This window comes from Mytilus californianus, unplaced genomic scaffold (assembly GCF_021869535.1).
Source record: "Mytilus californianus isolate M0D057914Y unplaced genomic scaffold, xbMytCali1.0.p SCAF_14, whole genome shotgun sequence".
NCBI lineage: Eukaryota > Metazoa > Mollusca > Bivalvia > Mytilida > Mytilidae > Mytilus > Mytilus californianus.
The window spans coordinates 15,012,239-15,031,146 of record NW_026262626.1 but is presented as its reverse complement, the minus strand read 5'-3'; the positions used below and the strand labels follow the sequence as shown (position 1 = coordinate 15,031,146).

The 18,908-nt window shown below is 31.6% G+C and overlaps 2 protein-coding genes across 8 annotated transcripts in view; both read left to right on the top strand.

Moving 5' to 3' along the window:
- Positions 1–18,908, top strand: part of LOC127724252 (uncharacterized) — a 259,524-nt gene that overhangs the window by 79,500 nt on the left and 161,116 nt on the right. The gene's annotated exons all lie outside the window — the stretch shown is intronic.
- LOC127724240 (uncharacterized) overlaps positions 1–18,908 on the top strand; it is a 136,690-nt gene that overhangs the window by 116,419 nt on the left and 1,363 nt on the right. For 2 of the 7 annotated variants that reach the window (XM_052231168.1, XM_052231169.1), the window contains exons 2-6: positions 6,789–6,987; positions 8,385–8,725; positions 9,997–10,069; positions 17,726–17,767; positions 18,734–18,766. The exons of the other annotated variants lie outside the window; for them this stretch is intronic. In XM_052231168.1, the coding sequence (XP_052087128.1) occupies positions 6,888–6,987; positions 8,385–8,725; positions 9,997–10,069; positions 17,726–17,767; positions 18,734–18,766 (589 nt within the window). In that variant the 5' untranslated portion in view covers positions 6,789–6,887. The remainder of the gene's footprint in view (positions 1–6,788; positions 6,988–8,384; positions 8,726–9,996; positions 10,070–17,725; positions 17,768–18,733; positions 18,767–18,908) is intronic. 7 annotated transcript variants of the gene reach the window in all.

Below are 18,908 nucleotides of genomic sequence, written 5' to 3'. Positions count from 1 at the left end.
TGAAAAAGGACGAAAAGACAAACAACAGTCTACAAAACACTACATAGAAAAGGTAATACTGAGGAACACGAAACTTACTAAAAACCGGGGTGATATCAGATGCCCCAAAATGGTTAGCAACAAATCGAAGTCATTTGAAGATAGCCACTGAATATGCAGATACTGCTGGAATTGATATCACTACGGGAGATTGTAGCGTTTTTTTTTGGTGGTAAATGTAATTTCAACCCATTATGGATGTACATTTATGTGTGGCATTCAAGATATAAAGTAGACCTTTTTGTATCCGTGGCATCCTTTATTTCAGGTTCAACATATTTTGCAAAAGTAGGCGGGGTTCGCGTTGCTCAGTCTTTAGTTTTCTATACTGTGTTTTGTATACTGTTATTTGTATTTTTATCGATTTTCTTTTCTTGTCAGAGCATCGTCAGTCTGTTAATGACTTATGAGTTAGAATATCCCTTTGATATCATTCGCCTCCCTTTGAACTAAGACAAATATCAAAGTCACAGATGTATAATTCCGATTTTATTGTAATAATCTAATTTTGGATGTAACACGTCTTCCGATTGGCTGAAAGTTTTTTGTCTGTCAGCTCATAACTTTGTTATATGACCGTGACATCATCAACGCTTTTTAATGATTTACTCCTTATAAAAGATGGAATATAGAATTAAATTATAAGGAATTACTGTACTATTTTTTTTTCTGTCTATGAAATAACCTAAAAATATGGTGCGCATTTTTAAATAACATACTACGCGGGTTATTCAGTGTACACCACATTTTTGAAGTTATTTTTTCATAGACAGAAACAAAATATTACAGTCATTCCTTAAATAACATGATTAAACGTTTTATATTACGATAAAAAATCTTCTTTACTATATTGGTGTATTGACATAGACACACACATTCAAATGCTTAAGTTGATTTTCAAATAGTAATTTAAATGTTACTCGTGTAAATGGGTTTTAAATGATTTATAAAATATTTAACATTTAAATTGGAAGCCACACAATTTGGTTGTTCTTTTATGATCAAAATTTAAAACCTAACTTTCATTATAAATCACACATTCAGATTTAAAACCCAGGTGTCATAATAAATCACACATTCCGATTTAAAATTGATAAAACCACTTGGATTTATTAACATTTGTTGTACTGAAAATTACAATAACAAAATCTATACATATATAAAGATATATTATCTCTCAATAATCCACAAATCAGCGGCAGAATCTTTTTCTTTATATAAATGTCTTACAATTAAATATTCCTCTGACTGCACTCTTCCTTAATTGAACTAGTAAATAATCTTTGACCTTTTCTATGCGTTGATTTTTTGGTCACGGAAATAAAACAAAATATGACATTCCTTTACCGATAAGAATTTTTTTTTCTAGAAGTAGATGATCAAGTTCAATTGAATCTTTCTAACTAGCAATTAACGGAGCATTTTATTACTAAAATTATTTTAACTATAATATGCTTTACATCTGCAACTGATATTTACAGTTTGTTCTTACTTGTGCTGTTACACTGCTGTCAAATGTTAGGATAAGGGTTGAGCGCTCACAAACATGTTTAAAAACAATCCTACTTCTAGGATATCCACATGCTTAAAATTATCCTACTACATTTAGCACTGTGTACAATTGTTTCAAAGGAGGCAATGCCTCTGCAGCCAGGTTGTTAAACAAAAATTTACGTGGATATCCACAATTTTTCCCGTGCAATGCCAGAAAATGACCTGTTTCAGATTAACTTCACACAATACTGTTAGGTCAACAGTGAACGGGAGAGACATTACCTGAAAAACGCAAAACCTTATTTATCTGGTAACTTTAACCCAGCCTAAGTGTGGTATTCAATATGTGGGACAGACGGGACGAGAATATTACAGAAGAAATCAAGAGCACCTTTACCGCTTTCGAAGACTTAAAAAATTCAAAAGTTTGATATACTAACATTTAGATAAGCATAATCACAATCTAAAATTAATAAAATTCCAACCACTTTAAACCGTTCAGAAACAACCAGGACAATCACTCACACAATTTGAAAAATCCCGTGAAGTTCGCGAACTATTTTGGATGACAAGACTTCAAACAGCTTATCCTCTCGGTCTAAAAATGACAAAATATTGGGACAGGAGAACATATCTAAAACTTCTATCGATGTCATGAATATTGTAGATAAACGGCTAAGAAATAAATGGTAAACGTAAAAACCGTATTCTACGTATTAAACATCGTATAAATTATACACTTGCTGATCTGTTATCTATAATAAAAAATAATGGTAAACATCAATTATTATGCAAACTTGGTCATATACCAATTATAAGTAAACTATGTGATATTTTTTTGGAGTGTGATAAAATTTCATTTTTCAGCCCGTTGTATGAATACACCCATATTGTTACAGCCTTTTGCCATCACAGGCTGTTTCCTAGTATCGATAAACCTGAAAATCATAAACGGCTTTTTCTTAAATTAAAATATATAAATAAAGGTATTGATTTTTTTAACTTATCTAGTATATTGAATAACTCTACCATCCATAGACAAATACCTCCATATTTTTATAATACAGAACCACCTATTATTTCGTATTCTTACAAAAAAATTACACGTCAGTAACATCAGACGTCAATATAGAAAATAATGCTCCTTCCACTTGGGACTGTTAAACATCTAGTTTTAGATATGTTCCCTATGGTCATGTCATTACAGGAGACCTCAACATCGTTGAAGATCGTGAGGTCAAAACTTTTCTTAAGAAAGGACCTAAGCATCGTCCTCTATCTATTATAGATTGGAAACAGTTTCGTCAGGTCATTAAAGACGCTCTGCTTTGTCCGCCTACTGTAAAAATTGGTTGTAAACGTGAAAAATCTGATAACAAATCTCTAGACAGTTATTTGAATAAAATTATGAACACTGTTGATATTCGTAAATCTCATTTTGAAAACAATTCTGAAATTAATAAAAGGGAGGGTTCATAATATGAATAAAAAATAAACTCCAAGTACTCGCAAAGCGGTTTGTGTTCGTACTGGCAGACAAAGCAGTCAATAATGTAGTGGTGGTGAGACGCATATACTACACGGAAGTTCTCCAAAACGAAATTATCAATTATTCTACATTCAGGTCCGTACGCTCCACAGAGAGTCAAATTGTAAACAAGCATATCACTGCCACTACCCAGCTTAAAGCCTCTTTCGAACATTTGAAAGTCCCGACTATGTACTGGTTACCTTAATTACACAAACAACCATTTAGATTTCGTTTCATCTCCGCAAGTGTTCTACTACTAATCTGGCAGTGCATCTAACTTCCTCCCTTACTACTATCAAAAGAACTTGTTATTAACTTTTGTAATAAAGTTTATGAAAATAATGGTATTAATCATTTTTGGAGTGTTAAAAATTCTTTAGAGGTTTTAGGAAAAATGCGTGCTTTTGAAGTCCTTTTAATTCTGTTGACAGTTTTTCTACTCTCTACACTACACTTCCACACAATCTTATCAAGAAAAAGTTTTCATATTTAATTAAATGGTCTTTTGAAAAATTTCATTGCAAATTTATTTGCTGTAACTCGTTTAAAGCTCTTTTTTGTAACGAAAAAGGAAAGTATGCTAGATACACTTACTGGACATGTGAAGATATGATTGAAGCTTTAAATTTTCTCCTGGACAACATATATTTACGTTTCGGCGATAAAGTGTATCGACAGGTAGTAGGTATTCCTATGGGCACTAATCGGGCTCCTTAAATAGCAGATTTATTCATGTATTGCTATGAATCACAGTTTATGGTCAACCTCAGTAAAGACACGTCATTGTTACATTTGGTTGACACATTCAACAATACCTACCGTTATCTTGATGATATTTTTTCGTAAAATAATCCAGAGTTCCCTAAATATTTTACCAAAATTTACGCAAAGGAACTTACTTTAAATAAACCTAACATAAACTGCAGTAGTTTTCCTTTTCTAGATTTAGACATTTTAATTTCTAAAGGGAAACTCCATACTAAAATTTATGACAAAGATACGATTTTTTCATTCCCTATTGTTAATTTTCCTTTTTTAGACGGCGATGTTCCTTTGGCTCCATGATACTGTGTTTATATATCTGGTAAATTATTAAGTTAGGAATTTCGTTACCATAAATTACTTAAAATATTTACTAAATTCTTTGAAAGATACAAAGATTTGATTACTATAATAGTAAACTTGGCTGTATCTGTAGAAAACTTATTAAAAACGGTATTTCACATCTTGAATTTTACGGTAATATTGTACTAAAAGCGCAGAAATCACTATGTGATCCGTGTTAACTCATCGAACCTTTAAACAAACTTATTAGTAAAGGTTATCTTATTTATGTTGTAATAAGATCTTTGAATATTGTTTCCATTGGCACTAACATCAATTTTTTCATCAACAAATTAAAACATAACTAAATTTGTATTCTTTTGGAATGTTTTTTTGGGATGTATAAATACACATCCACGTTTATTTTCTATTTAGAGATTGCTTTATCTATATATAACATGAAACATATTTATTATAAGGTTAAATCCTAACTATCCTACTGCCTATCGATACTTTTATTTTGGCGTTGCACAAGTCTTGCTTCTTTGACTGTCCATGGCTTTAAAACACTAAATCCCTGGGATGTGTTTTGATTGATTTGAGTCTCTGATGCATGATTTTTTATTATTAATTGTTTTTGGCTTTTAACTAGCTTTCAGTAACTGAGAGTACTTTCAAATCGTACTTTCGTGTTAATTTGACCTGTTGAAACAATTTGTAATGCTTTTTTGTTATTCAATGTTTACCTTTTTTGTGTTATATCTCGTCTTACCATTTTTAATATGTACCACCTTTGATAAGTATTTAGTATGACGATAAATTGTCACTTCTGTCCTCGTACTGTGAACAACAAATTTATCTATTTTGTAAAAAAAATGTTTCCGTACTCTTAACAACAAAATTATTATATTTAAATTTACCTTTGTACGTTACTTTATTCAACGCCATTTTGTCCCAGGTTAAAGTTGTCTTTTTGACATTGTTCTATGTTTTTTATTAATATTATATTTAAATTGAGTCATAGATCAAACTTATTCGTTGAATGTATGTTTACTTGTTTTTGTTTCTATGTTTTTTTGATCTAGTAAAGCCATTTCAATTGATATTTTATAGTGTGTCTATTTATGTTGTAATGTTACACTACTGTTTCAAGTTAAGCTGAAGGTTGGCACCTGTTAAAACTTTTAAATCCGTTGCATTTGTATGCACCTATCCTAAGTCAGGAGCCTGTTGTTCAATGGTTGTCGTTTGTTAGTGTGGTACATGAGTGTTTCTCGTTTCTCCTTTTTATATAGATCAGACCGTGGGTTTTCCTGTTTGAATTCTTTTACACTAGTCATTTTTGGGCCCTTCATAGCTTGTTGTTCGGTGTGAGGCAAGGCTCCGTGTTGCAGGTCGTACTTCGACCTATAATTGTTTACTTTTTACAAATTGTGACTTGGGTGGAGAGTTGTCTTATTGGCACTCATTCCACATCTACTTATTTATATTAACCTGCCATATTCCTTATATTCTTGTCCCAAGACAGGGAAGCCCGTAATTCAGTGGTTTCAATAAGTCCTTACGTAAAACTTAAGTTTAATACGAGTTCCAGCTAGAAACATATAATAGTTCTCTTTCGGTGAATAATTTGTTGTTACTACTTACAAAAGAATTTCATTACCTATTACTGTATATTTCTTAAAGAATTACTTAGGAAAAAGTTTTCTATTATAGCCCAATATAGAAAATAAAGAAAAAAAGTAAAAAAAATGCTACCCCCAAAAATCTGAGCATGACTTGCTCTGCCTCATAATATTCATGGTAAAGATCTTTTTAAAGGCAATCATCCCTGAAATTTGTTTTTGAGACTCAGTCTACTAAGAATATTTCATTTTTGCAATATTTCAGTGAAATATCGTGCATTTTTTTAAAAATGAGAGTACAGTCATACAAGGTTAAAAATGCACATTTAGCTTCCCTAATTATAGGAGTACTACCACCATTGTTTTCCCTTATCGGTCTTTTTTAAATTAGCAATTTACAAAAAAATGTGCAAAATTTATCTATGTTTTAAGTAAAGAAATACTTGGCATGAGTAAAGTTTAATCCTGTCCAGTACTGCTGTGAAATTTTCACCTATCATTTCATTGCATATGAGATAATAACCATCACCAGAAGTAAACCAATAATTTTTTCTCCCTTTTTTTTCCTTTTTACAAGCTTTAGTAATCATGTCACATCAAGTTTCCAAAGTATTATATAGAAACACCAAATATAAAAAGAATTTGCTTTGACACACCTAAGATGTATGTTTATGACTCTGGCGTTTTGATTTGAAATGCAAAATGAAATGCAGGGTTAATTTCCTACAACTGTCAAATTCAAGGAAATTTTTTTTTTATCCAGTTTCGTATACGTATGAAGCCGGATGTGATGTACCATGTTTTGATGGTACACCTATTTATTATGCGTTATTATTATCAGTTGTACCATTAGACCACAATGCAATGATAAAATCAGCCAGACAGGCTATTTATAGCCATACATTTTATTTTTCTTTGCTCGATATTTTTATATTTTGAATTTGAAATATAAACATATATCTTTAATCTGATGACGTAAAAAAAAAAACAACAAAAAACAAAAATGCATTGACATAATTTTTTTATTTTCATAACAAAAATGTATTTTGTTGCAGAAATTAAGAGTTCCAATGATGAAGATGTTAGATGAATGATTTAAAATAAATGCTGGATACTATTTGCCAAACTGACAGTTTTTCAAAGATTGCACCACCATGAGTATCAGGGATTCCGTTTGTGTATTAGGTGGCGCTTTGACCGGAGTTTTGCTTGGATTTGGAATTTCCTATGAGAAAATGCTCAGACTGCAGTCAGGTAGGAATTCATACCTTAATGCAAGTCACATAACAATTAGGATGTAAAAAGGGTGGTCATCATGTGATAATTGACAACTTATCTTGAAGGACATAAACAACAAATCAATCATAAAAAGCATGATTTTTTTTTACTTGGATTTAGTAAGTATGCGTTATTCAAGAAATAATTCTTGCATCCCAAGCTCTATGCTCATTTTAACATTGGTAGACATGACATATGTCTGTATCTTCATACGAATGCTTACCCGTGTTAAAACGAGCATTGATCATGGCTGGATAGGATTATTTCGGTTCTAATTGGAAAATTAAAAAAAAAATTGTATTTCGAAGCGGGCATATAAGACACGATCGACAGGCAGCTCGATTTATTAGATGAAGCAAAAATCTTATAGACAATTACATGTTCACAATTAGGATATGAACAGATGTACGTTATTTTACTTTTTGAATGATTTCATTTAATTTTCTTGCAAGTAACGCTAACAGAATTGTCCATTTCAATCTCTGGCGTTGTTTAAAATACAGCTTACGTTTTAATTTTCCTCCGATTATGTCTTAGTGATGCACAACCTTCTAAATTTGGTGACTAAAGTTCATTGGCTGATGTAATTACCAAAAGAGAAACAAGAACAGGGGATAAGTTTTCTTTTAACCAGCTAAGAAAATCGAAACTGTCCTCTACAGTCAACCGGGCATATTAACAGGGTCTTTATTGATAAAACAAGTCCTTACGAAATTACTTTTTTAGACATTAAAGAGAGACGAAAGATACTAAAGGGACATTCAAACTTATAACTCGAAAATAAACTAACAACGCCATGGCTAAAAAAGAAAAAGACCAACAGACAAACACCATTACACAAAACACAACATAGAAAACTAATTGTCCGTCGTCATCTGTGAAACTCGTGATGGCCTACGTAAAATTTACGAAGAAATCGATGATTTCAACTTCACTACTTGGAACTCTTGGTTTAATAGCTTCCTTGCGAGCAGCAACCCTCCATCAAGATATTGATGATAGAAAATACTAGCCCTAGAATATCTTATCAACTGGGAGATATATACTCCGTATGCAGGCGCTGCTGGTATCAAAGCACTTTTCATGTCATTAGAAGTGGAATTCAGACATTATTAACATTAAAGGTATTTGTGATTTTAATTTTCTTTGATCTATGACAACTTATTCAAGAAGACTGACCTTTGCAAAAGGTAAGTCATATAAAGGTTTGTTTCGTTTTATAATGGTCCAATAACAAAGCTTTAATGGCTGTGATAGAAACGGTTTCGATCATGGTTCAAACTGGGCGTTGTAGAGATAATTCACTATATTGGTTAGTAATTAATTAAATAAACTATTTCGAGGATGTTCACATTGTTTTTTCCTTATTATAGCCCATTTGAAACAATTGCCAGAAATACAGGCTACTATAAAACAGTTGGAAGAAAAACTAGAAGACCACATAGAACACGAGAAGACAGATACAAAACAGTTACAAAATAAATTAGAAGAAATACAATCACATCTATCTGAGCTTGACAAGGCAGAGACAGATGATAAAAAAGCATTAGAAAGAAAATTAGAAGAAATCCAGACTTTCTTAAAGAGGGAAGAAGCAAATAAAGTTGAATTCAATACCAGTTTAAAACCTTTTGAAAACCAGCTGAAGTTTCTAGTAGTGAAATGTGACCGTCTAGAACACATGAACGACGAAATTAATACGACATTAGTGAAGGTACATTTGCTATTTTGAATTGTTATATTTGCCATAAAGCATGGAAACACTTTAACTTAAAACGAAGGTTAAACTAACATAAATGAAGAGATAAATGAAAAATGAACAAATTGATACCCGATTTATATAATTCCAAGGCCGTCCGTTGGCACCAGAAGCGACGAAGCAGCGCATCTATTTTGGACGGGCAAATATCCACTTTTTGATATGGGACGAGCTCTGATGTCCCACGGCCCCAGCTTGTCTGGCAAAACAGCCGTTGGACGTCAGAGTAATCTCGGACTAATTATACACATGCTAGACAGTGTATGATGTATTTAGGAATCCCCATGTCAGTCCGTACGTCAGTTTGTCCGTCCGTCCGTCTGTCCGTCCGTCACACTTTAGATTTCTAGATGATATAGAGAGAATCACTGTTTGATATTAATTGAAATTTTAATGGAATGTTTTTGACCTGCTTAAGACAGATTGAATTCGATATGGAAAACCTTTTGTTTTCAAATTGAATGACATTTACTGGACTGTTTTGGACAACAAAGCTTAAGTACTTTTCACCTCGTTTTCATTTTAGTCGATAAACAGTAATGATTATTGACTGATGGAAAAATTCTTACAATTATGGTTCTGGAAAATGTATGGAGAGCCCGTCCCCTTTTTCAAATTGAATGAACTTATAATGAATTGTTGTGGACCACTAAAATTGATTTCGATTTCTTCATTTTCAGCTTTATTATTCTAGAGATAGGGTACTTGATTATTGCAAACACTTTTGTTTCAGTATGATCGTAGTTTTCACTTTTCCGTTCCAGAGAAATATTACTTATGTAAATGTTTTTTTTCTTTTCTGGACTCGTTTATGAAATTGATTGAAAAAATAATGGAATGTTTTAGAACACTTAGAACATATAAAGTGTGATTTGCTTCATTACTTTTACCATTCAAGAGTTATGATCCTTGATTTTTTAAAGATTCAAAATTTTGTGGTTTCCGGAAAATAAATGGGAAAACTTTTTTTTAAATCATTTCAATTTTATAAGAATATTTTTAACAACCCAACAAATCATGATACCTCAATTGTACAACATTTAAATCCTGGTTTTTTGCTGAGATCTGTGGTATCTAGATGACCTCTCTAGTTTAATTTTGGTAGATAAAGTTTATTTCCTAGGAAAATGTTTTGCAAATAAAAGAGCTGTACAATTCGCAGTACGATTATAGAGTAAGCATTAGTTTACGAACGGTATTCATAAAAGACTTTCATTTTGTTTTAGATTGACAGACGTACAGAAACAATGAAACAAATAAGGTTGAAATCGAGTACTAATGAAGAAAGTCGTGATGAAGGTACACATTTACTTCCCACAGAGATACGCATCAGTGTAATACCTAAAATTATGTTTAAATTAATTGTATAAATGCTAAGAAATTATTCATTAATTTTGTATTAGTTGTCTAAAAAATTGGTTAAAGCAGTCGTCTGTAACATCGTATTGTCTTTAATACAGATACATGTTTCTACAGAGTCGTAAAATAATCCTGCTAGATATACACCGTGATTGAATTCACATCTCTTCATCTGTGCACATGGCTCAGATTAAATATTGAAAATTAATGCTTCACTTTATAACATGTATAAGGCTGATAATGATCGGATGAGTTCTTTAAAGCTAGTGTCACCGTTAACGAACAAGCCGCATGAATTAGGAGAATCGATTAACTAGTGTCGTCGGTTAGCCGCTGACCGAAAAAAAATTGTTTATAATTAACTTATTTGAGCATTGTTCATATAAAGGTTGTGAAAAAAAAACGTTACTGTTCATGTATTTTATCTGGAACACAATTATTGAAACTCGAAAACAAGTGAATGTAAATCTGAAGGATCAGATTTATAAGGGCCTAACTAATTTTGATTTCTAATTGTTTAAGAAATAATTCATAAGGGGCTTGAATTTAAAATGATTTAGTACGGGTTGTCATGTCAACGTAGATTTTTCCTTCTAACAGAAGTTATCCTGGAAATTTTGCTAAAACAAAACTATAATATTGTTTCCTATGGGAGTTCATATCTTTAACTTTTTATTCTGTATTGAACAAATATTGTTATACTTCTTTCTAAGAAATGATATTCAAAAATATTTCTTATATATGAAATTAATATCATATGTGAACTTCTATTCAATGACATGCACTTTACCACGAATGGAAGCGCGGGGTAATGCTAATATGAACTCAAGCTCAAAGACAAAACGGTATTTCTTTTTCGAATAAACCGCTATAGATCAAGGCAAGTATTTACTGTTTCCATTTCGGAACTACAAATAATAACGTAATTTGCAGGAGAGAACAACAGGCTTAAATTTGATTTCTTAGTTACTTATAATTACTGAACGAATTAGTTAAATCAGATTTTTATTAAGAGACGGAGCATTTAACAAATTCTCATGACATGGTCTGTGTATATGTTATCGTGTTTATTCTAAAATGCTTACGACATAGGATTTAATAAGATCAACTAGAAAAAAATATGTCATTGTCTATCAGCTGGCATTCAATATATTCGTAAATAATACGGGTATCAACCAAATGCGTTTCAAGAAAGTCATATTACAACCAAGCACACAAAATTGTCGCAGAAAAAAAGAAGAAAAAGAAGTGTGTTTATCTTGAGAACTGAATGTGAAAATTGAACCCTATTCAATTTACAGTAAAAGAAGAATCGTTTTCAAAAGCTTCCCGTGGCAACTACAAAACCGACAACCGATGTAGTATTTCGAGTAGCTACACTGTTATATTTCCGTCTGATTGTTTTGATTATTGATTAATTAGGTCTTTCCACTTTCTCCGTGAAAAAGACCTATTGCTTTTGTTCTTATTATTTTATTTTCTTCCGCCTAATTTTTTTTCTTGCGCAGTATTATAGTTTGACAAGTTGTCGCTTTGATGTTTGGTATATATTTTTTATACGCTTTTGAAACTGACCCTGTTTAACCAAACACTTTTTCTTGTAGGAGTTATCTTCCCAAACACTGTTTTCTTTGTGGCCACTATTCCTTCGCAACCGTAAAAGAAACCGACAAATTTATTTTACCAAATTGCTCGCTATATCTTCAGGATGTTGAGTTTGGTTTTGATTCAAGCGTTCCAGAAACTCCATATGAGAGTTAGTTTCCCCTATGCATTTGATTTAAGTGATACAAATGTGATATGCATTTGTAACTGGTAAACCATAAGTGATAGAGACGAAGGGTCTTTGGATTCGAGGTCCTTGCTAAGTTTTGATTTTGGCTTATTTTCACTTCTTTTCAAAACCGTATAAGATATCGACAACATATTTTCATGAAATTGTTAGTTGCGACATGTCGTAACACATACATTTTGGTTGAAAGGGTACTCTGACATTAAATGGGAGTTTTCTCCCCTATTATATTTCAAAGTATGCGTACGGGGATATAACTCATTAACCATATATAATAAAGACTTAGTGTCTTTTGATTTGAGGACATTGGTTTAAGACCTTGAAATTGAGGTCAAGGTCATAGGTAAATTTGACGTTCTAGATTTTGACCTTTACTTTGACTTCATATGTAAATATAATCTTCTTATATCTATATAATAAAGCCATGGGAGTTTTTGCATTAGGTTGCAAGCAAAATTACCTTGAAAAGTCCGACAGGAAATGGCCTTGTGTAAACCGAAAGTAGCTTTTTTTTGTACTTATTGGATGTAAAAGTATATAGAACCATATATTTTTGGAATCACTGTCTAGTTAACTATTTAATAATACCGGAAATTAGTTTTTCAAACCGGAAGTAACAAATTATCTCCTTTACAAAAACAAAGTGTTTAGAAACCATATATTTTTGGCATTAGTATACAATAAGCTATCATTTGACACTGGAAATGACATTCTAAACTGGATTTGAATATCTTCATATCAAAAATACTGTTTGGGGTGGAAAGACATTCAATTGTTCTCAGAACAATTGGTTTTTAATTTAAACTTTTTTTAGTAAACATTTTTTTCAAAACAATTTCATAGTTTTCTACACTAATACCAACTCTATATTTTAGTCAATTAAATCTGACAGAATATAGCTTGATATTGACGATGAGGGTCGTTTGACAACATTCCAATTTGAATGGTTTTCATGTTGACAGGTCAATGTAGAAAGTCAACGTATGTTTTGCACGTTTTCTCTTTTGTAAATCATCGAAAGTATTAACCGTTTAATGTTATTAAATACGGTTAATATTCTTTCCAACCGGAAATGGCCTTGTGTAAACCGGAAGTAGCTATTTTTGCACTTATTGGATGTAAAAGTATATAGAACCATATATTTTTGGAATCACTGTCTAGTTAACTATTTAATAATACCGGAAATTAGTTTTTCAAACCGGAAGAAACAAATTATCTTCTTTACAAAACAAAAGTGTATAGAAACCATATATTCTTGGAATCAGTATACAATAAGCTATCATTTGACACTGGAAATGACATTCTTAACTGGATTTGAATATCTTCATATCAAATATACTGTTTGGGGTGGAAAGACCTTCAATTGTTCTCAGAACAATTGGTTTTTAATTTAAACTATTTTTGGCAAACATTTTTTTCAAAACAATTTCATAGTTTTCTTCACTAATATCACCTTTCTAAATTTAAATCAATTAAATCTGACAGAATATAGCTTGATATTGACGATGAGGGTCGTTTGACAACATTCCAATTTGAATGGTTTTCATGTTGACAGGTCAATGTAGAAAGTCAACGTATGTTTTGCACGTTTTCTCTTTTGTAAATCATCGAAAGTATTAACCGTTTAATGTTAATTAAATACGGTTAATATTCTTTGCCTTTCCAGTCATAACTCTAGTAGTTATAGTCTACTCTATAAATAGGTTTTGACAAAAATAAACCAACGATCTTACAATCGTTCCGAAATTGGCACTATTTATTTTTACTAAATTTATTACTCATAATCATGGTATAGTTGTTTGAAATGCAAATATTACCTGATCAGTTTCATCGAAACAAAATAAGCAACAAAATATTCGGCTGCTGTGGATCTAAGCAACGAATAAGATAGATCACTGTAGATGGTTTTTGCTGCAAATGGTGAAAATAGTGAATGTATGTTTCATTCATAAACTAACTAATTGAAAATAATCAAACACTAATAATTGGCTACAGTACTGTAGAGTGTATATTTTAATATAGCCATCACGCGTCAAACACACCCTCGCAGACGACGCATATGTTTCAATTGTCGAAAAAAAAGCAATCCCGTCTTTTTTTCCTCGAATGTGACTTACCGAATTAGACTTATCACTGCGTTTGAGTTTTCATGAGCAACCGGACGGATGTCCCATGTAAAGCAGGACCTGCTTACCCTTCCATAGAACCTGATATCATCCCCGGTTTATGGGTGGGTTCATATTTATCAATCTTTATTTGTCTTTGTTGTGTTTTGTGCACTGTTGTTTGTCTATTTGTCATATTTATATTTCGTTTTGTGTCATAAAATTGTCAGTTCGTTTCCGACTTATGAATTAGAATATTCCTTTTTTCATATTTCTTGTACACAAATCATAACACAAGATTATCATGATTATAATACACAGTAGTGTTTAAATCTTCATATCCGGAAACAACCAATAAAAGGAGCATTAAGGTTGCACCCGGAGTAAACAAGTAAGGTCAACACATTAGAAAAAAAAAGTTATGATTCTGAATAAGGGCTGGTATCTATAATTTTTATTAGTCAAGCTTGAAATTTGATTAACTTATTTGGTAAGTGAAAAAAAAAAGAAAACAGAAATATCTACCTTCTAAATTGTATCTGTCTTTGAAAGTGATGGTTATGAACAGTGGCTGTAAAACAGCCTCTTAATGAACAATTTGTTCATTCATTATTTCAAGACAACGAAATAACAAAAGACCCCACCCCCCCCCTTTTTCCACAAAAAACAAAACAGCACCCCCCTCTCAAAAAAAAAAAAACATGGGGGACTCATATTTATCGCAATTTAATCACAGAAGAACATAAATGTCTTATGTGAAGGGTATTTGAAGTGAAATCAGTAGTTATTTGAGTTACAGACATTTTTTTTATAATGTTCTTAATATGGACAAATTTACATAAGTATTACCATATTTACATGATTAATTACCAATGAAAATAAGAAAATGATGATACTAGTGAGACCTCAAATTTTAAAAGGGAGAAAAAAATCCTCAATATGTTTATAAAACACTTTCTAGCAACACCTGCTGTGTTTGTTGTTACCGTATCAATATAAGAAGTCAACTAATAAATGCCCCAGTTCTTTCAAAAAACATAATTGTTGATAGCCATACCGATTTCTAGTACAAGTGTGCAGTGGTTGGTCTTATTTTTTTTCTTTCCAATAGGAGCAAATTCTGAAGTCTGTTGACCGCAAATCCAGATCAGGCAACTTTTCTGTTAGATGACCCACAATTTTCTTAACTTTAGATTTTGAGCTGCATTTACACCCACTGCTCCTCTTCTGCCATTCCATGTCGTACTGTATTGACATTGGTACATTGTTCCCAACATTTGATCCAATGAAATATAAATATTTTTTTCAATTGTCAAAAAGAACTGAGTTATAGACGCAAACGCAAATCAGTTCAAATTGATATACAATCAATGACTTATTCATATATCATTATCTTTAAATAGTTACACGGGGATTGTACATATACCGAAGATACATTCAAACATATTAGTCTTAAATATGCTGACAACGCCATGAAACAATTATACAAAACACAAAAATGAAAACAAAAGACAAAGAAACACAACCCCACCAAACTGCGGGTATGATTTCAGGTACTCCAGATGGGTTAATAGATCCTGCACGACATGTGAAACTCCAAGTGGTACTCCAATAAGTTATGCTGATAAGTTATATCAAGCGATAATACATCACGCATTAGCGGATGTGAAATTTTGAAATTGAACTGTTTTTCATGACAAAAGAACAACAGGACTGTTAACGGTTTAAACAACACATACATTGAAAAAATAATAAGCAAAGAACAGCACTGAAAACTAAAGCATGGTCAACATGAAACCTTTTTAAACAAAACTATGCGTTATATCAGGTGCTATAGAAAGGTAAATAGATCCTACCTCATATGTGGCACCCGCTGTGTTGCTCATGTATGTACAAATTTTATTCGGTTTGTCATACTCGATAAAATAAGAACTGAGTTGTGGAAACAACAATTGGAACATATCCGTCGCAATCTGTGAAACAGGTATTCCAAAACGGTCAACCAACTTGTGAAATCGTTTGTAAAATTTTCGTATGGATGACCCAAATATCACCACATGTAACTCTTAGTTGAAAGTTTCCTTGTAAACATAAACCCTATAGGTATCAGACCACCAATTCAATATCCCCATCTATTTAAACAAATTTTGCAATTTTCATAGCTTTCTTAACATTTTACCTTAAGTTTAACTTCATAGAAACCAGGTATAACCTGAATTGTACATGTATCACCTTTCTACATGCCAGTTTTCAATCCATGTTTAAAGTCTTGTAAGAAATAAATGGCTTTCAGCAGACAAGGAATACTAAGAATAACCCCCGATTTTTTGGAAATCTTCAATTAGTATACTATGGAGCGCATTAATCCTCAATTTTGAATGCAAACTCATAAACAGGTAAATTTTGACTCAAAATAGTCTAAAAATATTTATCTTTCACCAAAAGTTTCACTTCTGCAAATTTGATGGTTAGTTTAAGTGAAGAATGACGCCAAAAGCACTATTTTGTGTCAGACTAGGGCTACTTTTACTAAATTGGAGGGAGTGAATTGGTGGTCTGACACCTATAACAAGGCAAATATATTAGGAAATACTTGCTCTGGAATATCGTATCAACTTGGATATAGATACTTCATATACCTCTGCTGCTGGAATGTTGCTATATAGATATGAAAAGTTCACCATTTGGACGCTGAAATCATCTCCTTTGTTTGTAACGATTTTTTCTTACCTGACCCTCATTGTCCAGATAAAAGTCAAGATGAGACAGACTTAACTCTGCCTGTTTTTATCATTTATTTCAATTTTAAAGAGATAGATACGTTCACCAGAGTCATAGCAATTTGTAAAATTTAGTGAGAGGACATCATCTATCAAAGGAACGTTGTATTCAAATATCATATAATGGTCCTGATATGGATGCAATGAGTTAACAAAAAATTAATCAATCAAATATCAAAACAATAGCGGTATTTTTGATATATATATACATATACATATATATAAAGGATTTCCCTTTAATAGATCACTTAAAACTTCTGCTAAATAAGATAATTATTTCTTCAGATTGAAAGACAAATGATAAGAAATGCTTATCCTTTATTTAGTAGAAATGTGGTTTGTCGTTTTACGTTCACGGTAAAATCAATATGAAAAGCATCAAGAGCTGGTCTGTTGAAACTAGTAATCTTGTAATTTACATACATTGATTTTTGAGGATTGACATTGATATCATCATTAATCATTGATTGATTGTTTCTAGTGTACGTCGAGTGACGAATATATCATGCATAACCAGGATGATTTTAAACAATTTATCAAGTTAGGTTTTGCAATTTAGGTCGAGTTTGATTGTCTGGATTGAAATGTGGACCGCAATGGATTTTAGGTAATTAATTATTCACAAATCAACAAAACTACATGTACTTGCCGCATGTTTTGTAATTTTAGACTGAAAAAGAAGAAAAGCTGAAGTTATTGATTTTTTAAAATTAAAGTCTAATGTAGATCAATTTACAATAGTCCGACATTGTATCTTATTATATTACTTAAACGCATAAAAAAATTAAAGGCCAAATCAAGTATGAAGTTGAAGAGCAATGAGGGCTCATAATTCCACAAGATTTTTACAGATACAACTAAGGTAATATATTCCAGGGGTAGAAAATCATAAGGATTCATAATATTATTTTTTTGATAGGTCAACAAGATCTGGAGGAAGACAGACCTAAAGATGTGAAATGTAGGTTCAATGAACATTAGAAGGAATTGTTTTTATGACACTTTCTGATGGAATGAGTTGGAAATTGTATTACTTGATATAATTTTTATCGTGTAAAGTGTTTTATGTTTCCACTATAAAGGCTGACATTTTTTACTTGGAGTTTTGGCAATTGCTGTTATCGGCAGGTTGTAGGTATTTTTGAAGGCACTAATTGCGCCCCTATATCAAGATTTGATATTTATAGAACTATGAAACAAAGTTAAATGAAAAGGCAAGTAATGCGTCCGTTTCCCTTATGATTGTTTTGCATTAATTAAGCAACAATAGATATACGACAGAAACTCAACTTAGAAGATTGTATTTTGATATACATGTATCTTAAATACAGAGCAATAATTATACTTTTTGAATTATACATTTTCATTTTTCGAGTAAAACTATGTATTAGATCATACGATGAAAGTGATTCTTTTTACAATTATATAAAATGAAGAGATGTGGGGTATAATTGCCAATGAGACAAGTATCCATCAGAGTTAAGATAAGTGGAAATAAGCAGTAATAAGTCACCACACGGCCTTCAGCATTGAAAAAACCCCTATTCTGTTTAGTCGGCTATAAAAGGCTCTTACATAAATGGGAAACCATTTTTCTTTTGTCCTGGGATGAACCTTATAAAGGTATTATTAATCGTTTGTTTTCAAACAACAATGTGTTTTTATTTACAACATAATGAAGCATGTACAAACATATAAAAATGACGGGAAAACAGTCGAAATACATGTAGCTAAAACTGAAACAAACAGTCGAAAATTTAAACCTCTTCTTCCATGCATGTTTTGTCATTTCAGTTTGAGACAAAGAATTGTACCTTAAGTTGTTTAATTTGGATTACTGCCTGAAAGCTAAGCGCAGTCAGAAAAATTATCTGTAAATTATTAACATTCGCAATACTCCTAATATATTTTTTCTCCTATTTTACAGGTCAACTAGATCTAGAAGAGGACAGACATAAAGGTACACATGGTTCAAATTTAAGTATACAATTTTGGAAATCTATTTTCGATAACCCTTTGATTTAATATATACGTGTAGACCTACATGATTGTATTTAATAATAATCATTATAACAATTTTATGATAATAATAATAGTAGCAA